Raw genomic sequence first — 25,378 nt, 5'->3', positions numbered from 1 at the left:
TGGGTGAGGAACGCTTAGCTCAGTGCCCCTGGCACACTTGATCAAGCTGGCTCTTGTTATTATTTTAAGGACTGTGGCCTCTAGAAGTGGTGGAGGAGGAGAAACTAGGCACATTTGCTGCTTTTGTCCTTCTAAGTGTCCTTGTAAGTCTTTTTCTGGCCCTGACTTTTTCTTGCCCTAGTGCTTGTATCAACAATGTTCTCTCCCAGGACCAAGCCAGGGAGGCTCTAACCCTGAGCAGCTGACGTTCTAGCCATGCTTCTGAGACTCACAACTCATTTTTTGGCCACTGAAATACTACTGATGTCTAGGATGCCCTGGTCAAGTCAGTCATGACTGACCATTCTTTCAGCTCCTTCCTTCTCTCCCTTCCTGTTTTTATTTCTCACTGTCTTTTTACAACAACTATTTATTGAACACTTCTATATGCCTGGCACAGTCCTAGTGGTAGATAAACAGGAGTCGATAAAATAGACAATATTGCTATTCTTTTATGCTCTGGTGGGGGTAGAGGGGAGAGTAAATAGCAAACAGATGATTTATAGGACATGATAAGGGCTATGAAAGAAATAAGATGGAGATGGAGAGTAACCAGGGAGCCTGACTTAGATAGAATACCTTCTCTGAGGAGGTGACATCTAAACCCGGTGACTGTCCCTGTGGCCTGAATTAAAACCTTGGCTTTATTCCAGGTGAGAAGTGCCGTTTGGTGTGCAGAGTGATGGCTTCTCTTCGCCTTTCTCTTCTAACAATGGGTGGCTTTAAGGCTTAGGGGACGTCAAACTCCTGATTTTTACCAGCAATTTATTTTGTCAAGTTAAAAAAATATTATGACCCTCACCTGCTCCTTTAAATAGCTATTCACTTACTGTGTACCAGGCACAGGCATTTTATATGTATTATTTATTCCTCCAGTAACCTAAGAAAGTAGGTTTTATTATCATCATTATCTCTGCAGTCAGATAAAGAAATCAGAACATAGAGAGGCTAAGTAACTTGCCCCTGGCCACAGTGCCCAGCAGTGGTAGGGTTAGGGCTGGAATCCAGGGGAGTCTAAGAGCAGAGCCTGTGCCTTCTGTCAGTAGACTAGGCTGCCTCCCTTCTTGTGAAGTCTTAACTCACTTGGTTCTCCTTTCCTTTGTAGTGGTGCCAGTGAAGAAGAAGACACATGAAGGCCTGCCATCCCCAGTGGAAAATCATCCCTTCCCCTTGTGTGTATGTGACGGCGTATATGTAATGGCTTCTGATTCCTGTGAAAGCTGCCCAGCAACAAACGTGCTTCCACCAGATGCCTCCCCAGATCCACAGCAGGCACATAGCTCTCCAAGGAATGACCAGTTTTACTCTTACTGACTGTGCTTCTCATTCTCTTGTCGTGATAGGTCAAGGAAAATGCCCCTTTGATCAACCAGGAGCAATTAAAGGGTCCTTCAGGTAAATCCCTCGATGGCTGCTTTGAACTTGCTCAGGAAAGCCAGCCCCTGTCATAGTGTATACCCAAACAGTATCACTTCATTAAGAAGGATCTGGAATAATCTTGAAGGGCAGTCAGAATTTGTTTCCCTACCTGCTAATAAAACCACACTTTATTCATATTGAAGCATGGAATAAATGAGGGAAAAGTAGGGCCGAATCAACCCACATAGTTCGTCTCTAAAAGTCCATTTAATACATCTGTGAAAATGTGGTTTCATGAAATAATATGGACGGCTTGAAAACAGATAAAGAGTTAAAAGTTAGAAATATATAGAGATATTTTTAGTACATGAGGTTATCCAGGATTTCAGATTCATAATTCAGTGCTGTGGAAATGAAAAAAAAAAAAAAAAGATTGAAGAGATAGAAAAGAAATGACTTTTTTTTTTTTCCAAAAAAAAAGGACCAAAGAGATCTGATTAAAAGTTGAAATCGAAATCAGTATTTCTGAACTCAAACTGCCTAAGTTTCCAAAATAGTCACTAAAGGATCTGATGGAACCTGAATTATTTGAGTGGACTCTGAGGTTTTATGGGTCTTGTCACAGCATGAAAGTCTGGAATGTGTATTACAAATGGGAATTTTCAGTGTAGGTTTTGCTCCCCCTCCCCCAGCTTAGCCTAATTTGGCTTAAATGCAGTGTGGGGAGAATTCTTGGCCCTCTGTGGTGTGTTGAATCGAGCTCCATCTCCTGGCAGATATACCTTCCTTTTACTCCAGCGGGGACCCCTCTTCCCCTGGCTCTCCCCACCTCCAGGTCATCTCCCACACGCTGGCTCTCTCCTCTTAAGTAACGTGAGCAGAGACTCACCGTGGTTGGACTCTGGTCTTTCCCCACTCCCAAAGCACATTTCCTTACAACCGAGTTTTTTACTCCTAAATAAGCAATGATGTACTAGGGAATACAAAACTGCAAACTAAAAAACATGCGTCTTCTGAAACAGGAGTTTTACTTAACAAATGGTTTGGAGTCAGGGAATGACATTATTTTTAGATAAAACAAACACAATTATATTATGAAATAAAATGTATACATAAACAGTAAAGATAAAATAGGAGACTTCACAGAGAATTTTTATTAGCGAGTGGGGTGGTGTTCCCTCTCCTCTGCCTTTAGTGGTATTTTGGTGTTCGCTTCTGAGAAGTACAATTGGAACTACATCCAAGCAGCCTTAGGGTTTCTGTTGACTCAGGACCTAGACTTCTAGTGCCTCTGAGGCAGAAACAAAGGAGCTGCACTGAGGGGAGTTCCTCTTCCTGCCTGCCTGCCTGCCTGTATACCTATCACAGAGCTTTAGGGCCAACCGATATGTGTGTGCAGGATCGTTTTGAGGGAGAAACAATGCTTACTTACTATAGGAATCCTGTCTATATCACTGTTCAGTCCTGTGCATGCTATGAAATGATTGTTTCTTTGAGGCCAGGAAGCTACCAGGTATATATGCTTCTGGGTTAGGATTACCCTTGCTCGCTAAATATGTTGTTGGGACATTGGGGCTGAGAGTAGTTGGGGCTGTTTAAAAAAAAAAAAAAAGTTTCTCTCCAACCGGTGGCCAGCAAATGACTAAGACATTTTCGGTGCTTTACCTTTCTGCCCACAAAGACTGGCGATTTGGGCATACCACTAATTACAACCCCCAACCACATCCAAAGAAACTACTCCTAAAGGAGGACGAGTGGCCATTCTTAAAAGAGTTTAAAAATCAGAATATTAAGAAGAATTTAGGATTTGGAAGCTTGTGTTGTCTTTCCCCAGTAAGTATTGTTTAATCTCCAAGTAGTAGCCTTATTTTAGCAGTGGACAGATCACTGGCTCCTCCGTACCAGATCATACGTTATTACTTTAAATCAGTATTTGGGAAACCCAGGCATTCATGCAATGGATATGAATGGAAATACAAACACATGCCAGCCTGTCTCAATAAATTATCATACTCTGTAATCCTCAAGGAAAGCACTTTTGCTTTTACTTAGAAAGGATTTCAGATTTGCTTTGTGGGCTCCTGCTGTTTTCAGCACCTGATAAAACTTTAACCAGGGAAGCATTAAACACAGCTCAGCAGCTTCTGCCCAGGCTCCTGAGTTCCTGCCGGCAGCATTTATCAGTGTAAGAACTAAGATGCTTCCTGCAGTGGCACCAGCTTCCTTAAAGCTGGAGCATGCTTCTCGGCCTTAAGCCCCAGCATGATGAGACTTCCCTCCTACCAGGTCAGTAAGAGTTGCTCACAACTGTGCCCTCACTGGCTGCAGGGTTTGCAGAAATCCCTAGGGAGAAGTCATCAAGGGAGGCAGGTAATGAATGTCTTCAGAATGAATTGGGTCCTCACAGCAATCCCTGGCTCCCTTCCAAAGGTTGGGTATCTGGAGGCTAAGAGGGGGATTGTCCTTTGATTTGATTGTCATTAAATCCAGGACAATTCCAAGAATTGCTTGGAGTCTCTGCTCTGACAGCCTAGAAAGGGAAATGACTTAAAATATTGAGGACCAACTATGAGGACCCATTTCTCAGATGGTAATACAGATTTGGAGGGCAAGAGTCACTTGCCTTGAGTTACACAGCTAGGAAGTATTGGAGCTAGGTTTTGTACCCGGCTCTTCCTAACTCTGTGTATGCCTAAAACAGAGAGAAAAAGGCTGCAGGTTCCCCCCCTGCAGTCTGACCATTCCACTCTATGGATTCTTTTTCAAAGTTACATTTTATGGCTATAGTTGAGGCTCAGAAATGGCAGCAAGTTAGCCTTATTCTTCTACTTTAGCAGATACATTAAGTACATATTGCTAACTTGAGCCTGCCCCCAGGAGTTGGAGGACACCTTTCCTTTTTGGTGCTATTCCCCATAAATACAGTGTTTTTAGACCTTCAGGAGTATGGAACTTCTCAGAAATAGTAGAAGTGAGGAGTGTTCTGCTCTCTAACTTTATTTGAAAATGTCAGCTGCTACACTGCTGCAGAAAAGGAAATCTTCATATTTTAGTAAACCTAGCCAGTCTGTGAGGATGTGGTAATTCAAAGTCCTGTGAACCTAGACTTTCCTGCTAACACCTGATGTGTACACACACACACACACACACACACACACACACACACACACACACACAGTTTAACAAGTGAGAGAAATTCAAAGCAGCCGCTGCTTCATTATCTCGCATACCACCGCAGAGGTTTCTGCCAGCCCTGATTACAAGTGTCACCAGATAATGGGGCTTAGTTGCTTGCTTACAAGATGCTAACAAGAAGAGCAACTCCTTGGCAAAGGTTGTCAGCTCCTAAAGCACTGAGCCAAGGTGACAGCCCTGAGGGAAACCGCACTCCAGCCCTACTCCAAGGTGTCTAATGATATGGGAAATTTGGACACCCAGAATTTTTGGTGACCTGAGAGTCTAACCACTCTAGTCAGGCCTGAGGGCACGGCTGCAGAATTCACGACCGATAGGAGTGGCAGGGCTTAGGAAGTCCTCTCCTCCACCTAGAAAATATTCTCTTGCCAATACCTGAAATGCCACACTCAGTAGCTCTTCAACACATGCTTTTCGATAAGAAAATTAGTTGCATGTTTACGGTGTGCCTAGCACAACTGGAATTTTCTGTTTAAAAAACAAATCTATCTCTTTATGAATGGACTCAGCCCAGCCCTGAGAGAAAAGAAGGCCTGCAGGCCTGCAGGGGAGACTTCAGATCTCATTAATATTGCCTTACCCAACGGTGTTTCTGAAGCCCCACCACAGCCCGTTCCAAGAGTTGTAAGGCCCTTGGGGACTGCCTAGGAAAACAGTAGCATTTGGAACCAAGAACACACAAGAACACGCGCTTGTTCGCGCCAGGGCAGGAAAATAAAAATAAATTAAGACACTAGTGGGTATACTGGTACAAAAAGTGCCGCAGAGCCCATGCTAGCCTTGATATGACCTTGAGGGGACAGTAGATTTATACTTAATGGGACTTAAACCTGACCAATCTTTCTACAGTGACAGGCCACACTGCGTGGATAGGGAGAACCAATGAACCCATTGTCCTCTGCCTGTTTTCCTGTGCACAGTCACATTCCCTCCTCAGTCATCTTCCTCTTTCACACTTTACATTAAACAAGGGAACACTCAGTCTTTCACGGGAATTACACATTTGAGTTAATGTTTCAGTATATCATTTTCATACTGTAAGTTATTTTGTAAGAAAGATTTACTGCTCTCCCAGGATGTTTGGACTCAGTGCCCCTGTGCATTTGGAAATCAATAAACTATTACTGGAAATACCATTTGTCTCTCAGAGTTGTGCGCAAAGGACCCTGCTAGGTGTAAATATTCATGGTGATCTGCATTGTTAACTGTGATCATGCTGGAGATGATGGTGTTTTGGTTGTGAGAGGTGGGACGCTCATTTGCCCCTGACTTCTCTAGCATAGCTTAGGAGATCTCTGGGAGTGGCAAAAGGACAGACTTAAAGTCATTGTTATTTAAAGAAATGTTTTCTCCTCAAAGTGAAATGATCCATGCCTAGGTTAAATTTTCTGAGCAAAGTAGATTATAAAGTAAAGAATGCTTGGTCCTGAATGATGTTTTCAAATAACGTTAAAGCTTTACAATTTGGATTAGCCAGGGTGGTGGTCAAACTTTAATTTTTACCATATTTGCTAGAAAAAAAACCTTCATAGAGCAAATTACAGTTAGGCCAGCAAAATCATCTTTGGGGAACCTTAGAAGTACACATTTGATATAACTGACGAAGAGATAGAATTAAGTTCTAAATGAAGCAATTCTAGTCCAGTTTGTAATATCAGGAGCAGAGGATGCATTGAAATCAAGAGGCAAAATGTGAAAACTCAATATAGTAGATACTGTATGAATTAGAAGGTACAATTCCTACCTAAAGGCATTACAATTCAATTTTTAAAATCCATCCTTAAAACCCACCAGCAAGTGTCTGGAGGAACTGCAGTTTATGAACCCTGCTGTAAAAAAATTTTTTAACAGATTTGTCTCCATCAAACCCCTTTAGTTAGCTAGAGGCTGTATGTGAACTTTGGAGAAATTGTTCAAGATAGGGTTCTAGAGGGAGTCAGTCACTCAAGGTCATGCGGTGAGCCACGCTGATAAAGCCAGGCCGGGAGACTCTTGTCCCCTGTAACAATCATTAGGCCCACTTCCTCCCTCCCCAGTTGCTAAGCACACTTCTGCCTGGTGGGATGGGATCGCCAAGCACTGTAGTACTTGGGAGTCTCGGTGTTTTAACAAACCACAATGTGTTTGGAGGTTTTCTTCCCTACTACCTGGTGCCAGTGTCTCAATACCGCATCCCATTGCCTCAGCCCTTTTTCATTTTATTGTCTTTGCCTCTGAAAGCTACAACTCTTTATTTTGTTTCATTGATCTTTGCTTGGTCCAACTTACAGGTGGCCCCATTTCCTTTACACTCATAAAAGTGAAATTGCAGCTGGTCTAGAATATCTCCTGGCCTTAACAAGGCACCAGAAGTAAGTACACCCAGCAGAAAGTCAGGCTGCCAGTATTAACAAGAGAAGAAGGTGTCACAGAAAAGAAAACAAAACGAAAGGCGGCTTAAAGTCAATAACTGGCTGCATTGAGTATCTACTCGTTAAATATTAGAGTCTCCAGGTTAAATCATTCATTTTGTTAATAATAATAGCTACCGTTTAGTGAGGTCTTTTTCTGGGCCAGGCACTGTCCTAGTTGCCTTTTACGTTATTTAATTCTCACAGCACTAATATTATCATCCTCTATTTTATTGCTCAGGAATCAGAGTTAAATACGATGCCCAAGGTCACACCCTAATATGGGAAGCTAGGACCAGGTCTAGCAGACTTTACACCCTGGCTCTAAAGCTCTCCTCTCCTAGCTACACAGATTCCAGCTGATGCTGGTGAATAACCTTCACTCATCCACCCCCTCTCCGCAGACACATACAGTATGGCCTTGGGGCGAAGGAGTTTGTCTTTTTTAGGCCTTGTTTTGTACAGTTTGCAAAGTACAGTGTACAGTGAGGGAAGGAGGGTTAAGGTGAGCAGTGAAATTCTCTTCTGACCTGAAACTGCACTTTTGGAAGGAGGAAGCTTTTACACTTGCTTTATCTCCTTTATTCCAAGGCCATAAATAATGAAATCACCAGGAAAGGCAAAGCCATGGCTTCTTTTGCCATAGTCTTAGAATCCCAAAAGTCAGCCAACTCTGGCACTGAGCCTGTAATTTAATTAAACATGTTGAAGGCGTCTCCAACAGCTTGACAGTAGGCCAGCTTCATATTCTTGGAAAGGGACTGCAGAGGGAGCTTGTCTGTTTTATAGTTCATTTACTGAGTTGAACCCTCATGGCCGTAGCATACCATTTGCCTTACAAAAATGGCCCACAACCTTCATACCATTTTAGGGAGTCAGTCACAACTCATTTACCTACGGCTCAGTCAGCTTCACCTATCCCTATTTCTTAAACATGAAATCTGCACAAATGGTTTGACAGTAATTGAGACAGAACTGGAAAAATCTGAAACCTCTGCTGGACCCATTCAAAAATGACTGAGAACTAAGAAGTGAGTAAACAAGACTTCTGACCAGTTGAAATAAATAGTATGAAGCAAACACATAAGAGAAAGGCCATCTGTCTACCCATAAAGCACCTACTCAGAACCTATTTATTCCTGTTTCACACATAGTTCTAAATGTTTGCTGTCTGGTTTCCAAGCCTACAGCAGATTAAATTTAAGGGCACAAAACAGATTTCTAGAGGAAACTTAACTCAAGAAGGAGAAGGAGTTGACAGCAATAGAGAAGACAGAAAAAGTTTAAGTAGACTGAAGAGCTCAAAAAGCACTGTTTTAGGGGGGCATTTAGTGCCCCAAATAGCTCTTTACACATCTCAGTTTCTAAACACCTCATATCATAGGACTGTGTAATTATACTCAAAGTGATGACCCTGAGCGTCACACCTAAAGAAACTAAGTTATGCTCAGGAGAAAGCAAGAATTTGCATATCAAACATTTTAGAAATACTCCTATCACAAAGGTAAAGAAAAATGAAACAAATTCCCCTTTTAGGGGTTAAAGGAATAAACCTTGGACTATCCAGAACATCTAGCTGAGACAAAACATCCCCCACCTGAGGTTTTATTGTTCCAGGAGCCTCTTGTGTTTAGAGAGTTTTTTCATAGCTTTGTAAGTGACTTTCATGCTACAGTGCTTTGCATATAATGGCATGAACAATGGAAGTGCCAAGTTTCCAATTGATGAGTAAAACTAATAACCAGAATACAGGTCACATCCTGTTACAACAAATACTGCTACTATAAAAATCACTTAAGCATCCCTGTTATCTCTCAGCCCCTGTCAATTCCCCATTTATTTCAAGCAATAGTCATTACAGCAAACTTGGGGTATAATAAAAAGAAACTGGACCCTCACCACAAGTTGGGTGTAACACAATTTAACCTGTAATACCAGGTTCTTTCTTGTATTTCTCCAGTTCTTTGCTGAAAGAAAAATAAATCTTATGTAGACATAATACCAGCCTGGGAAGCTGGTATTTAGTAGTTGTTGCTAGGAGAAGGAAGAATTCAGAAGCAAAGGACACATGGAGCTGTGTGGCAAACGCTCACTAGGGAATTTGGTCTCCAGGGCCACTTTTGACCTTAATCCACATTGGAGCCATCGACCACAGAGTCGCTTGCTTCTAATAGTGATGTAATGCATATATTAAGCCCTGGGATGAAAACATGATTCACTTCCCATGGGTCATTGAGCCCTTTGTGGCAATCTGGCCCTGATCCGATGACCCTGAGATAAAGAAATTGAGAAACATGTGACTGGAACTATCCTTTATCGCAAGATGCACTGCTTTCAACACTGTTGATTGTGTGTAGAAATGATGTAAGTTAATCAGCTGCATTCCATTTGGTATACAGGCAAAGATTTTTCCCTGCCTATCCATGTGCTTGTGGTAATGATGAGTTTTAACATTTGCTATAATTTTCTCTTTTTTCTACTTTCTTGTTTTCTTTCTGTCCTTCTCTTTCTTTTACTTAAACACTTTTTATGACTACATTGCAACCAATATTTTGTAACACCCTTAGCAGCAGTAGGCGTTAAATCATAGTTCATGTCTGAACAGTACAATCAGCAATAGGAAAAGGAGTGGGGAGGGAGAGGGAAATTGTCCACCTTTTCCTGATGATAATGCCTGGCTCAGGCCCCAGATTCACATCATACTGTGAAGAAGTTCATAAATTCTGGGCACTGCTCAGCCTGAGGAGGCAGGCAATATCCCTTCATACCTCAGGGTGAGATGAATGGTCTGTTGAAGTCATGCCAGTACAGAATACGTTCACCTCTGCTTGCCTTCTCCCCCAAGCCAGAATGTAGTTGAACACTTACATGTCCCAGGCCAGAAGATCAGGGTATGAGGAGATTGAATACTTGGCTTGGCTCTTGAAAACATTGAGTCCAAGTGTAGTTCTCTGGCTTGAAGGTCGCCATTTGCTGCCTCACCATTTTTATTAGGACATCTGGAGATTGCAGGTGTTAATTGGAAGTAACTTTTCTGTATTTGGTTTCTCTCCACACATTCAGGCTTCTAGGACCTTTTGACCCAGTTGGATGGCTATATCCTAGTATCAGATTCAGCCTATTCCAAGTGGGAAGAACCATGATAGACAAGTAAGATTGCTCTTTGGCTCGGTGGCGGTGGTGGTGTTGACTCTTGTCAGTGGGGTGATTATGGGTGGCCATGATGGTAAAGAAACCACTGATAACAATAAAAATGGGTATTTTCTCAGCACTTAAAAAACCAATTTCCATCTGCTAACAGGGGTTCTGATCTCTTTTCCCAAAACTCCTTTTTTCCCTAGAAGATACTGGCCTGTCTGATCAAAAAAGAGCATTCCTTCTGAGACCATACCTAGCCAACTTATGGCCAAACTATACTTGCCTGTTAATTTACTCAAAACTAGGTTGCCTTTTAAACCTCTTTCCCCACCTCTGGCATGAGGACAAGACATGTGGAGGAAGAATTAGGTCACCTGGGGGTCCACTGTTGCATCTGGTTAAGTGGTGTAAAGAAGCCAAGATTTCTAGAAGTGTCTGTGTTTTGTCGTTTCCGAGATGGTGAGGAAATCTGTCTGGAGTGTTTATGCCCCTCTTCATAGCCAAGCCATGGGCTTTCTTTTGTATCGTGCTACTGAGGTTAGTCACCGCCCTCAGAAGGGACAATTTCACGATGACTTACTTCCTAGTAATCACTGGAACAGTCTCACGAGGATGCGCACAGCTGCTGCGTTTCTTTGGGCCTGGCACGTTCTCAGATGGCAGACTTGCAGAACAAATGAGAGGCCTGGCCCGGTTCACAGGCAGAGTGATCCAGAGTTCAGGCTTCCCCTTGCCTTTTATCCTCCGCCCTCCTTCCTCTGTTCCCCCACCACCTCTTCTTCTGGTCTCTCCATCTGGAAACCATGAGCCTCATGGATTCCAGGCACAAGTCTCAGATTTCAGATGTTTGGGAAATGTCTTTGCTTGGGTCATTCTTCAAGAGTAAGAGAATTCAATTTGGGAGGAGAAACAGCTGAGACCCTTCCTTGCACAGAAGAGAAAATAAATAAGGTGTGGTACATATCCATCCCCTTACCCACTCAGTTCCAAACCCACACACAATGTCTGATTTCAGAAACAATATTGAGATTCCCTCCTGGGAGGGAACAGAATGGAAAAAACCAAAATCTCCACTCCTAAAAACATACTTTTCTCCCTTCTGAGGTATCAACATAACTGGCATCAGATAATAGGATGTAACTGATTTTGTGTGTGGTGTTGGGGAGGGTCTCTGGAGGGTGGAACTAAGAGTGATGGAATGAAGTGAAAAGTAAAATGTAGCCTAAGTTGTTAGGGAGGAACTGTTAACGTTAAGAACCACTTAACCCCAGTGTTGCATCTCCAGGAAAAAGAACAATGTGTGGTCTTCTGTCCTTGGAAAATGGAATGAGCTTTCTCCTAATAAATAACTAGGTTTCAGAAGCAGACAGACTTGGTTCTAGTACTGGCTCTATACTTAACTAACTCTGAGGAATTAAAGAAGCAGCTGGATCTGTGGGGCTTAGTACAGTGCCCGACACATAGGAGGAACTTAGTAAGTGGTAGCTTATGACCACTGTGTATTGTGATGAGCATCACTCATCACATTGGAGTCCTCTTGGGGCTGTAGATGGAGCCTGCCCTCATGTTGTCCCACACTGGCTTGTCTGCGCAGCCTCTAGCTCCTCCCCAAGGCTACTTCTTAGCCCTCTCTACCACACCCACCCAATTATGCTTTCATGTCAGTTATAAGGATCTCAAGTTATATGTATTTATTTGTTCATATGGTTACTGTCTGTACCTCTTTGAAGCTTGTATTGTTTGTTCACTGATGTATTAGCAATGTTGATGAAATTGCCTGACCCAAAATAGATGTTCAAAAATGTTTGTGGACTTGCTGACTGATATCTTGATAGCATTCGTGTCCAGAGTTACTCCAGGTATTAATTACATCTTGATGCAGAAAACTGGGAAACACCTTTAGCTACATCTGCCCCAGCATAAGTGACCAGAGCACTCAAAAGGTCTTTGAGTCACTTAGAGTAGAAGAGTAGGTCACTTACCTGCTCTTCCCAGAAGAGGGAAGAGAGTTAGGAAACCTAACTGCCATTCCTACTCTGCCACCAATAAGCTATGCAGCATTTGGCAGGTCAATTTCCCTCTCTAAATACTCATAAAATGAGGACTAGAATCCACTAGATTGGAGGATCTTTCTGCCTCTTCCAGATCTAACATTGTAAGATTTTAGCAAAGCAAGAAGTGACAGCGAGAACGGCAAGATGCTTCCTCTAAGAATCCCAGCTTCTCTTCCTCTGTGTGTGTGCACGTATGTGTACACATGTACATGCACATGTGCAAGCAGCAGTGGGGTTCAGGGGGCCAGGGGGGACACGTGAACTGGGGCTGGCCAGGAGAGCTAGACTCATGTAGACTCTGTGGAGAGTGACATTTCCCCCAATGCTTTGGGCTGAATATTCCAGTTATCCCCAAATTCCTGTGTTGAAATCCTAGTCCTCGATGTGATGGTGTTAGGAGGTGGGGCCTTTATGGAGTAATTAGGTCATGAGGGTGGAGCTCTCAGGTGAGGACACAAGGAGAAGTCAGCAGTCTGCAGCCCACAAGAGGGCTGTCACCAGAACCTGACCAGGATTCAGACTTCCAGCCTGCAGAACTATGAGAAATAAACTCTTGTTGAAGAGCCATCCAGTTGATAGTATTTTGTTATAGCAGGCCAAGCAGACTGACACCAGATGTGCATAAGCCATGACCAAAGGTACCGTAGTCGAGTAAACGGGGAAGTGGAACAGTGGGCTGAACAAAGCTGAGCAGGTTTCTTCTGTGGGCCTTCTCAGACCTCTTAATGTGTTCAGTTGCACTGTGGAATTTCAGGAAGGGGTAGAGTACAGTTTTCTGGCGTTCCGTCTAAGAATTTTAGGCAACACTGATTTAGGGATGAGTCCAACTGACCTCATTTAACTGGTGAAAAAACTGAGGCCCAAAGAGATTAAATGATTTGCCTAAGGTCACACAGCTGTTGGGAAACCTGAGTTCTTGCCCAGATTTGGCCACTGTCTCCCAGAAGAGAAAGTCTGTTTATTGGCCCAAGAGCCTACATTAGAACATTCTAGGAAACACCCCAAGATTCCCTCTTTGATACTAAAGGGAAGCATTGCATAGGCTGGAGTTCTTAGTCTCAGGCCTGCACAGACATTAGCATTCGGCACAGTGCAGACTTCCTCCTCAGAGTGGCAACATCTGGAACCAAGCTGTGGTTCTCTCTCGCTTTCCCTTTCTCTATCCTTCTCTGCGTGTGTGTATATATACATAGTTTTCTCTCTCTCTGGTTCTCTCCCTCTCCCACACCCCAGTTCTCTTTTCCAGGCTGCATTCTGGGGTTACTTTTGTGACGAGTAAAGGCAGCACTGGCTGCTCGATTGAGACCTCTGCCATAGCAGTACACCAGGCACCAGGGTGAAGGTGCTCAGTAAGCCTTGTGCGTTGGCCAGACCTTTTATTCCAGCTTAATGGTTACATCCATTTTCTGGACTAGGTAATTAAGGTGTAAGGTTATTAAAAAGGGTCACGCAGTTGTGTCTGGCCTCTGAAGGAGTTGACTGTGGACCATTCTCAAATGCCTTCCTTGGCACTTTAGCCTTGAACCTTCAGGTGCACTCGTGGGGGCATCAGTGTGGCAGGCAGCAGCACAGGGGTGGGAGATGCCAGTGAATGTGTGTGTGTGTGTGTGTGTGTGTGCGCACGCATGTGCGTGCACAGGCACACGTGTGGCAACACCAGAAGGAGATGTGGGCACATCAGGAAGAATACCGCTTGGCACCCCTCCAAACTGCTATTCTTTAAATATTAGGTCAACATTTATTTAGAGGAAAGGGTGGTAGGCACCTTTCTGTGAGTGTGGTGGGCAAGCAGTCGAGGCTATCCCTACCTGCATTCCACACTCATAGAGACAAAAGCCCTGACCCCCTTTTTTAGAAAAGACCAATTAGGGATCCTCTGTTGTTATTGCAACGTACTCTTTTGCGGTCTCACCCCAACCACTAACAAATGACTTCCAACTCCACACATTATCTCCCTGAAAGGACTTCTTAAAAGTACAATTTTGGGGCTTCCCTGGTGGCGCAGTGGTTGACAGTCCACCTGCCGATGCAGGGGACACGGGTTCGTGCACCAGTCGGGGAGGATCCCACATGCCGCAGAGCGGCTGGGCCCGTGAGCCATGGCCGCTGAGCCTGCGCGTCCGGAGGCTGTGCTCCGCAACGGGAGAGGCTACAACAGTGAGGGGCCCGCGTACTGCAAAAAAAAAAAGGACAATTTTCGACCTCATTACAATTCTAGTGAAGTTTTTACACCAGCCCTCACCCTCAACAGACTGGTCATATGTCATGTGTACATGTGTGTGTTTATCGTCAGGCTGGTGATTTAGTGATGACCCTGTTCCTTATATAGAAAGTGTGTGTGACACTCTCATGTGGTCACAGGCTGTCTCCTACTGAGTTCAGTGCCTTCCAAGTAAGGAAGAGACACAGGGCAGTATTTTCTTAGGAGATTATTATATCCACTGGAATGTAGCAAGAGCATTGAGCAATTGTAAGGAATAAATATCCCCACTTGCTGGAGCAGCTGTCTTTCCTCTGCCTCCTTCTTCTCACCCCTTTCCGTAGTCCCCTCTGACCCTTTCTCTCCCAGGGACAAAGGCATCGTCCAGAGGAGCTCATGGACACAAACACACCTGGACAAAAGCTATTGCCTGAATGGTCCCCAGTTGTCATCACGATGTTGCACACCTATGGAGAGATTCCATTTCTAAGAATGCACAAAACCTATGGCCTTGAACTGGATTTACCCACCATCCCACTTCAGGTACTCTTAGCCTTACACAACAGAACACCAAGACAGCCAGGTAATGGAGGGAAAAAAAAATCAACCGATTGTTTGGCAGAGATTAAATGGAACAACTACTAGGTCAATTGAATTATGCATTTAAAAATGAGGTTTCAGGGGCTTCCCTGGTGGCGCAATGGTTGAGAGTCCGCCTGCTGATGCAGGGGACACGGGTTCGTGCCCCGGTCCAGGAAGATCCCACATGCCGCGGAGCGTCTGGGCCCATGAGCCATGGCCGCTGAGCCTGCGCATCTGGAGCCTGTGCTCCTCAACGGGAGAGGCCGCAACAGTGAGAGGCCCGCGTAATGCAAAAAAAAAAAAAAAAAAGGTTTCATAGGCACAGCTGGAAAGAAATCCTCTTGTGACCTTGAGCTTGAGGTCCTTGTACTAACGCCAAACTCAAAGATTTGCTAATGAAGACTCAAGATGGTGACACTTCCAATAATATGCTTCCAACTGGATTCCTTTCCCAGCAGTGGTTGCCAAGTTCACCTCACATTTTACCAAGTTCTCTCTTTCTAAAATAGAGGTAGGTTCTCTTTTGAGTAAAATAATGGGTCAGAATGCCTAGGTTTGGCATTTATTAACGTTACTTTAAACAAGTAACTTACATGCCCTGTGTCTCTATTTCCTCATCTCTAAAATGAGGATAATAATAGAACCTACCATTCTGGATTGATGAGATGACCAATAAGATAATGTATGAAAAGTGCTTAGTATAACACCTGCCATATAGTAACCCCTCAAGAAATAAGATAGCTGTGATTGATATTAGCATTATTATAAATTGATTGATGAAGTACAAAAAAGCCTTTTAAAGGAAATTTGGTTTTATCCAATCTCATGTCTAGAAGTCTAACTGAAAGAAATATGACACATGTACAAAGATTTTTGCATAAGAATGTCCATATAGCATTGTATTTAATGGGAAAAATGTGGTAATGACCTAAGTATCCATCAATAGGAGACTAGCTAAGTATCTTAGAGTTCTTCCATGTAGAGGACTACTGTACAGAAAATCGAGGGTGGGTTTTGCACTGCCTGTTCAGCACAGCCAGCAATGCTTTTGAAAATCTCCAAGGCCTCCATGTTTAGATTGGCAATTACAGCTTTCCTTCCTGCAATCACAGAATATTCTCTGGGATCTAATGAGATGATGATTTCGTTTTACTGGGAAGAGTGGATTTGCATCACTCAAGACAAACTGAAGAGGCACAAGCCCTGAAGAGGAAGGAATCAAGAGGCTTGGCTGAAAGATGCCCTGGTTCCTGGTGCAATCCCATCTTCTTCCTATGACCTTTAAGTCATGGGGCCACTAGGGCAGAGCAAATGAGTTAAGGACCTCACTTTTGGCCATTGGAAGCCCTCATCAGAGCTTTCTACCATGAGAGGAAGAAAAATTCATCTCCTAGGCCATGTTAAAATAGAAAAAGTGGAATGACCTTCCCCATCTCTTACTGCCCCCCAATCCCAATCCCCTGGTCTGCTCCCTGGGGTTCACCTGTTCCCTGTAGCAAAAACACTAGCTTGGGAGTTGAGCCAGGCACCTCAGCCACTTTGCCACTTTCCAACCTCTGCTCCTCCAAAATGAAATCCTCATTTCTGCTGTGTCTGATTTCTCCCAGCCAGGAGCACTAATCAAGATGCTGTTCCTCAAAACAAGACAAAACAACCTCTTCATCTGAGGTTCTTGTTTTGTTTGGGTTTTTTCTCTCTATCCCTGGACTGCTCTGTGCTTGCTTTCCCTAGACCCCACTTTCCTTGCAGGGGCAGCCTTCATTTTATTTCAGTTTAATGAAAGAAGAGGAGAGAGCACAGACCACAAGAAGGAAACACACTGTAACTCTGGGCAGTCCTTATACCTGCAAACTCTACTTCCTATTATAGTGACCCCATTATATACATCCTTGAGCACTCCATTTTGACCGTAACCCTTCAGAGTTCTTCCTCCTTGCAAATGAGGCAGAATGAAAAAACTGGAGAGAAAACCTCTGCCGCCTCTAGAGGTTAAACTATGCAACAAGCAGTGAGTTTGAAAGCATGTTGAAAAACAAGTGCTACACTACATGCTGTTAGCAATGAAGAGCAAGCTGGCCGGACAGGCAGATTCAAGCTCCAAACTGCCCTGAAGGGAGGTTATTATCCCCGGCTGCCTCTTAAGAGCCATTGTAAGTCAAGTCTGATCTTAAGCTCCCATTTTGACACACTTTTTGATGAATATTGACACCTACAAAGAAAGTGAGGCAAGACTGAATTCTTGCCATCTCAGGTCTTGCCCCTGTAGCTAATTTCCCCCTTAATATGAATAGGAGGCTGTTTCCCCATGCAGTGCCAGACTAGGCCAGCAGGGGTCTGACATTAGTTGCTTTTCACCCACTGTGACTGACTCTTCATAGTGATGGCTCTGTGAACTTGAAGTGAGGAGCGGACTGCCGTGGTTTGAGACAGCAGAACTCACAGGTATAAATAGTTCCTCCATTTCTGTAGTTAAGACTATAAACAGTTCAGCCCACATGGCACCGATTTTCCTTATCTACGATGACGTGCTTGGCTTAATCCAATTTTCATGTTTACCCAGAAAATACACTCTATAAGGGAGCTATCTTAATCCAGGAGCTTGGACCCTCCAGATTTCTGTCTGAAACAGTGCACCCATTGCTGTTCAGTCCCTAAGAAAGATGCCGTGAGATCCTAAGGTGATGTTAACAAAAACGATGGTGTCTAAAAACGTAAAAGTCTTAATAGATGCTATTGTAAAGAAAAGCATACGTTTAGTATTTCTGGATTGTTTTTTAAGGTTGGTATTTCAAACAATGAGTCTTTTCATTTTCCTTGAATATATTTTTGTTGTGGATGAAAATTCGTTACAATACCTAAGGAAAGTATTGTGCTTTCCAGTTTTCAAAGCCCTTTCACACATTACCTCATCTGGTCCTTTATTACAAGAAAGAAGTTATTAGTCTCATTTTATAGCCAATGTAACTGAGGCTCAGAAAGGTAAAGAGAGTTGCTTGAAATCACACAGCTAGTGGTGGCAGAGCCGACAATTTTCCATGCCGATGCAGCAATTAAAGTCCGTGTATATTACAGAACTTTTACATGTGCAAACGTTTTTATAATGCAACCCTATTACGAATTGTACTTTTTTCAGCAATTAACCTAATTTTACTTATTAGCATCTATTTATATCTTGTTGCCATGCTGGAAAGTAATAATACTATAATTTCCTTAAATTATGGAATGCATGCTTTTCATGAAGTTGCACATTCCTTCCCTTCACATGTCCCTATCCTATGTTCTGCTCTTTGCTGAGATGGCAGGAAGTGGGAAGAATCCAGTCTCCAAGGATTCACAGATTCTCCCTATCTTCAACAGGCTACTTTCGTCAGAGAAGACCAAACTGTTTGTTAATCATCAAAACAACCCAAAGAGCCGGGTACTATTATTATTATTATTTTTCCGGATGAGGAAAAAAGCACAGAGAGACTATGAAGTGCCGGAGCTGAGATTTGTAGCCAGGTATCTTGGCCCACACCGGGTCCACAGTCACTGTGGGCCCAATACAAAAGCCTCCAGATGGCACAAAGAGGTACCAGGAAGGACTCCAGAATGTCCCCACAAGACACCAGGTGGTTGTCACGACTAAATGAAAAGGGAATGTCGCTATACCTTGGAGAAGAGGAGAGAAATGTTTTTTTTTTTGAAGTTATGAAATATGGATTTAAAGGAACTTTACAGACAACATTATCATTTTAATGCTAACCACTCTGAGCTGCTCAGGCTCTCAGAATCTTACTTCCCTTTCTCCCCTGTTATTTAGAGGTTTAATGACCTCATGTACAATTAAGGACAGACACCTTGAGCCCAGTTATCTGTGACCACTGCAGCCTGAGAACCTACTCTGTGCGGAGCGCTTTGCAGCGTCTCTGAAATGGGTGCTTCAGGTGGTCTATCTAACCAGAGTGCTGCATCAGCCCCCCTTCCCGCCCCTGCGCTGGGAATATGCCCCGCCTCCCAGCTTCAGGGGTGCGCCTGATTGGTCTAAGGGAAGTCCCGCCCCCTCTGTCAGTGAGTGGTTCAGAATGAGCACAATGAGGTGCAGGGGCTTCTGGGAGACTTCCTCACCCCTAGGAGAAAGCCACACAAAGACCCCAAGGCCCCATCTCTCTTCTTTCATACAATTTCTTGTATGAAAATTAATACACAGGAACCTCCATTTAAAATGGAGTCAGGAGGCCAGAAAGGGGAGCTCTCACGCCCTGCTACTCAAGGTCAATTGTATGGCCCACAGGAAGAAGAATACCTTGCACCGCCAAGCAGGAAGTGCAACTACTGGACTATCCCCAGGGAAGAATTTCTCCTTGCTCAGCAACAACCTGGAAACACCCCGGCTCAGTCAGTGAGAAGCCACTGCCACCCTGAACTTCTACCTTTCTCCAATGAACTTTCATTTAGAACAGCCCCTCCTAATTCCCTGCTTTTCCCCATAAAAGCAGGCTCCCTTCCTTTGTTCTCTGGGCATGCCTGTGGTTCACCATAGATTGCACGTCCCTGAATTGCAATTCTTTGCAAAATTTTGCTAGGAAAATAATTTGCTGATTTAATAATTTTGGGTCAACAGGTGCCTGGGTGTGACCCAGGCTCCCGAGGAGGAAGCCAACCTGGGGAGGCAAAGCAGAAGGCAAGGCAACTTGGGACAGACGCGCCATGACCTGTGCCCAAAATGCTCTAATTGACATAAGGCTCTAACCCTCACAGCAACCCCACTAAGGAAGCCTGGTTAAGGCCTTTCTGCAAATGAGGAAAACAAGGCCAAGGTAGGTACACAGAGGTGCCTTAAAGTGAATCAGTGACAGAGCTGGAGTTGAACCCAACCTGGATCTGTCTGCCTCCAAAACTGGGGCCACACTTCCTCACCCCAATCTGTCACTTGTCCAGAAGGGGAAGAAGTTAGAGCAGCCCCTTTCTGTGCTTGTCAGACCAGGGACTCACCCGACCCAGGCATCCCTCCTTCCTTCCCACCCTTTGAGGGCAATTTCTTTGCTCAGGGTGCCCTGGGCCCTCCTCTCCCACCAAAGAAATTCTTTCCGTCCTCCAAAGCCCACCTCTAGGTTAAATTCCTGTTCTGCCCTTGAAATACATTACATCTCCTCCAGCCCCTACCAAGCTCTCTCTCAGCTGAACTTCTGACCTTGTCATCTGTGCCCCCCAGTTTGGCAGTTCCCCAAGTTTGTGTCATTCTTTGGGTTTTGATGTATCAACATTTAAGACTCTTGAAGTTGGCCATCATCAGGTCTTCCTGGGACCTACCCCTGGCTTATATACACATCTCTATATCCTCAGGAATGAGGTCTGACATCAGGGGGGTACTTCTTTCCCGCCGTTTTCTCTCATTTGTTTCCCTTGTGCTCTGTGAGCCAGACTAGTTTACTAGCTTTCCAAGTGTACTTGTTTTCCCTCCTCTAGATCTTTGCTCAGGCCACTCCCCCTGCTTGGAATGCTCTCCATATCTTTATTTCTACCCAGTAATATGTTAATTTTTGTGTCTTATCCCCTTTAATGAATTGGGGACTTGATGAGGGAAAGATCCTAGTCAATTTCATCTTTCTTTATATCCTCACAGCACCTAGCTCAGGGCCCGGCCCACAGGAGACATTCAATAAATGTTTGTGAAATGAATAAATGAACAACTTTTACTCAGATATGAGAAGACTGCATCTATGTATATTTTCAGGACCTAGGAAAAAACTCTTCTTTGGAATGGATCTCTCAAGGAGGTAGTATTTTACAGCCAGTGGGGGTCTTATACTTTTTAAAGCTATTTAAGTGACTATTGATCTCTCTCCTGTATTTTAAATAACACTTTAATTTTGATTCTTGCCCATAGGCAGTGTTGCAAAGTATAACTTTTTTTTTTTTTTTTTCCAATCAGTAACACTGATAAATTAAACCCAGAGCATGCACATGTGTGGTAACACCACTCACTGCACTAGAAAAGGTTCAGACAAGGCTTAAGCAGCCTCCCACCTCCTGTATCTTCTGAGCTAAATTCAGCCAAAGACTGTCTGGGTTTGTTGTGGATGGGAGAGTCTCTGGTGGTTAATTGAAATCCACTGCCAAGACCTCGTTGCACTTAACAGATCTGACGACCTTTCCTGACCAGGTGTTAATAAGCAGGAAATGTAAGACACTGAAGTTAGCCTCACTCTCCCTGCTAACCAATAATGGAAACTCGAGAATACTCAAAAGGCACAGAAAGATTTAACAAAACTTCCCACCACCTACTTCCCAACCCTGCTAGCTCCTGACTTATAATAATCACCTGAAATGATTTGATGTTTTAAGAAAGTCCTCCTGGAGAAGGAGAAACAGTGTTGCCTCATGGTAAAGGTACAGGCCCTGGAAGCAAACAGACCTGAGGTCAAGTGCAGACTCCACCACTTTCAACTAGGGGGGCGGCGGGGAGCGGTACTGCTATGGTATAATGTTTGTGTCCTCCCTGCTAAATTCGTATGTTGAAATCCTAACCCCTAAAGGTGATAGTATTGGCAGGTGGGGGGCTTTGGGAAGTGATTTGGTCATGAGGGTACAGCCCTCGCGAATTGGGTTAGTACTCCATATAAAGGAGATCTCATGTATTTCCCTAGCCCCTTCCGTCATGTGAGGATACAATGAGAAATCTGTGACCCAGAAGAGGGCCCTCATCCACCATGTCAGCACCCTGATCTCAGGCTTCCAGCCTCCAGAACTCTGGGCAGTACATTTCTGCTGTTCGTCAGCTTCCCAGTCTGTGGTATTTTGTCATAGCAGCCTGAAGGGACTGTAGCAGGCATTGAGCAGACTCCTGAGCATCTCAGAGCCTCAGTTTCCTCATCTGCGAAAACCTCCCTCCCAAGGCTTTGGACTGAAGTTATAAATGTAAAGGTGCTCCATAAACAGTAGTTCCTACTGGAATCTCATCTTGCAAACAGACTGGATACAGGGCCACCCTCTCTCCTCTCTCCTGCCCCACTCCCAGACGGAGAAGCAACACGGAGAACTTGTCCCTATATTCGAGGCTCTTTCTCTTTCCTCCTGCAGGTATTCACTGCCTGTCACACTGCACATGCCCCAGTGGCTCTCACTGTCCTCACTCGGGGCACTGCAGAGGAGCAGTTCAGTGTGGAGACAGATGGTGAGGGTTTGAACTGTGGCTCCATCTGGGATGTCCGATCTTTCTGGCTTGCCGTGAATTGTCCCAGTTTTAGCACTGAAAATCCCACATCCCAGGGAACCTTTCAGTCCCAGGCAAAGCAGGGCATTTGGTCATCTTCACTAGACTCCTTAGTGGGCAGTGGACCTGGCTAACATTACCTCTCCGTGCCACGGGAATTTGAACAATTCTGCAGTCACCCTTGGTGATTGGAAGGAACGAAGTGAGTGCCTGGAGCATCCTGTTCCAGAAGCTCAGTCAGCACTCAGGGTCTGTCTAACCCCCTGAGCCCACCAAAGGGCAGAGCTGCCCTTGAGAATCTATGGAGTGCCTGGTCTCAGCATCACCTCTTTTCTTCTGGTGGGAGGGAGCTTTGACATGTCCATACTAGGGTGAGCATTCCACTGACACCCTCCCCTGTGTTTCTGAGCCCCCCTTTAAATCTTGACTCTCTCCAAGCCAGAATGAACCCAAGAACAAAGGAGGCCAATGGGGATGAAGGAAATGGGGAGACTTGTCCCTGGGATGCCAGGTGTAGGCTGGAGGTGAGGGCAAGGTGAACAGAAATGGGGCAGCTGCTTCTCTTTAATGAGAGCAGAGCTGTTGTCTGCTCCAGGAGCACATCAACAGCACTAATAAACCTGAAAATCAATCCTTGTTGCTGTGCAGGGGTTGGACCAGGTTGCCAGCAGCCCAGGCTTTATGACTGGACACCCTACAGGGAAGCTTCCAATTCCCCTTCCAGGTTGACATTCACAGAGGAGGAGCTGCCACCACATGGCCAGCTGTGCTAAGTCACTTCTCCCAGGGTGGCTTTCTGCTTTTATTGCTCAGCACTTTATTGGTTGCTGGGGGATTAGAATTTTGAAACAGCTCTTCAAGATAGACAGTATCAATATCTCCATTTTCCAGTGGAAAAAATCTAGGCCTAGAAAGTCAAAGGGATTTTCACGGTGTCTCACAGCTAGTACAAAGGTAGTGATTAAGAGCAGTGATCTTCAAACTTTTCTTTCTCAGAGCCTTATCAGAAAGATGAATTCTGAACAAATACCCCGAATGTATATGCATAATTTATTTATAAAATATAGCCATGACTATTGTATTGATATATTAAGTATATTATAAAGCATAAAAATAAACATTAAAATGATTGAGATCATACATATTAATAAAAGGTCGAATATCTGCTTCTCTCACCCCAGTGGATGATCTTATACCATCAATGAAGTGGGCACTTTGGAAACACAAACCCAAATGCCTACCAGAGCCAAGCAGGCAACATAAATAAGGAAAGTGGACTGAGTGTAAGAGAACCAATGGTATAGACAGATAAGAAATGGCAACTGATTCTCAGCCTCAGTGTTGGGCCAATAGGGAGTGGTGGGGACTGTGGCAACAATGAGAACAAATCCTTCATTTAAAGGAGGCGACCATTACTCAGTTTTAGTCAATCATTGCCATGTGAGAATGTGGGCCCAGCATTTCCAACCTTCCAATTTTTCAACAGAAGTCAAGCATTCAGGCTTTTATGTGAAATTGCACACTTTTAAGATGTTGGCCATTGGTTTCATTTTTTTTACAAAAATCTTGAGGTCTCAGTGAGTCAAAATCAGGTTGCAGGCCTCCAAAAGTCAACCACTGGAGTAAAGGAAGGAGCTTGGCCTTTGTAGCCAGTCTTGATTTTGAATCCTGTTTCTACATTTAACAAGCAATTTAACCTCTCTGTGTGTTTGTTTTGGGGCCAGCAAATGAAAATAATAATAAGTTCCTTTGAGAGTTCGCTATGATGTTCATGAAGCCTTTAGCACAGCGCCTGGCAGCCTGGCATACAACACAGGCTCAGTTTATTGTGCCTCCGGTCATGAGCGGGGGCCACCTAGATCTCGGCCCTGCTCACTGCTGACCTAGTCCTCTTGCTACTCTAAGGAGTCTTAAACAGAAAACCCCTGTCCCTGGCATCCAAATTCCAGTTCTACACTTTGTAGAATTTACTCTCCCTCTCAGAAAGTCAGTTCTTTCCCACCCTGGTGCCATTGTTCCCAAGAAGAGTCCAGAAGCCAAAGGAATGAGCAGGCTTTCTCCCTAGCAGGCTGGGGTGGGAGGCGGCATGGAGCCCGTCACAAGCACTGGAACGGGAATCACACGATCTGGGCTCTGGTCCTGGCTTGGCCACTAACAAGCTGTGTGAACTTAGACAAATTGAACTACTCTGGGCCTCTGTTATGCCATCCAGATGTGGTTACGATAATATCCACCTCAAAGAGTAATCATGCAAATGTAAAATTATACACTGTGCTGGATCTTCTCCATCTACCCCACCCCAGATCCTCTCTCCACCCTTCTCCTACCTGCTTTGTGCCCCAGAGTTCGATCTTAACAGACTGCATCAGCAGGGCCCTGCTCTGGTCCCCAGTCGTGGTCAGCTGATGGGATATGCCAACAGGTGAGCAGTAGATAGAAGGAAAGAGAGGACGGACTGTTTATTCCCCCAGCTCCCTGTGTGCCAGGGCCCCAGTCCATGGCATTGGTCAGCGGCAGTGCTCCTCTATGGAAGGCCACGGCTCCTCCCAGGTAGTCCACACCTACAGCTCTAGCTCCAACTCCAGCCATAGCTCCTTTCTTCTTTTGGAATCCACTTCCTCCCCTTCCTCTGTCAGCAGGGGTGGTAACAGCTCCCTGGCATCACTAGCCCCAGGGGATTTTGCCACCCACTGTTGGTTTCCTGTAACCCTGCCCACACCTTTGTAAGTAGTCCCCATTATGCTGTCCTCAACTACCCTGATTGTGCCACCTTTCCTGCCGAGATCCTGATCATTACTCATATATAGCACATGAGTTGTTGGGTTTTTTTTTGTTGTTTTTTTTTTACCTTGGAGCCTTGGATGTGGAAGGCTCTCAGTGTTGCTGGAATTAATTTGAAAACATAAGCTTTTCTGCTTCACCCTCAAGCTGCCAGAAAATCCAATTATCCTGATCCCTCATTCCCCAAGTGCCCCAGTCCACTGAAATCCATATTCATTGATGGGCAATTCGTTCATTCACAAATGCTTGTCAGGCAGCTATAATGTACCAGGCCCTGAATTAGGTCCTGAAGCTCCAGCTGAGATCAAGCAAACAATGTCTTTCTCTTTTGGAATTTTTAGTCTCCTGGGATTATGTGAGTACTGTTACCAGGGGAACAACCTTTCTGCAGGCCACCATGAAGCCAGCTGACTGGCCAGAGCTCCTGTGGGTAACCCAAGGGTGC

At 44.5% G+C, this 25,378-nt stretch overlaps 1 protein-coding gene across 5 annotated transcripts in view; it reads left to right on the top strand.

Moving 5' to 3' along the window:
- Positions 1 to 11,925, top strand: part of TRIM44 (TRIM family member 44) — a 118,773-nt gene extending 106,848 nt beyond the window's left edge. For 2 of the 5 annotated variants that reach the window (XR_003434466.1, XR_003434468.1), the window contains 2 exons: positions 1,145 to 1,434; positions 6,864 to 11,925. Coding sequence is in view for 1 of the 5 variants with exons in the window: in XM_027114996.1 (XP_026970797.1) it covers positions 1,145 to 1,172 (28 nt within the window). In the remaining 4 variants the exon portion in view is untranslated. Of the gene's footprint in view, positions 1 to 1,144; positions 6,262 to 6,863 lie in introns of those variants that run through there. The other 3 variants (XR_003434467.1, XM_027114994.1, XM_027114996.1) reach the window with 3 other exon arrangements.
- The last annotated feature ends 13,453 nt before the right edge of the window (positions 11,926 to 25,378 follow it).

The sequence above is a fragment of the Aethalodelphis obliquidens genome, unplaced genomic scaffold (genome assembly GCF_003676395.1).
Source record: "Aethalodelphis obliquidens isolate GAN/ISIS:26980383/991018 unplaced genomic scaffold, ASM367639v1 scaffold14, whole genome shotgun sequence".
Lineage (NCBI taxonomy): Eukaryota > Metazoa > Chordata > Mammalia > Artiodactyla > Delphinidae > Aethalodelphis > Aethalodelphis obliquidens.
This window is presented reverse-complemented; position numbering and strand designations above follow the sequence as displayed.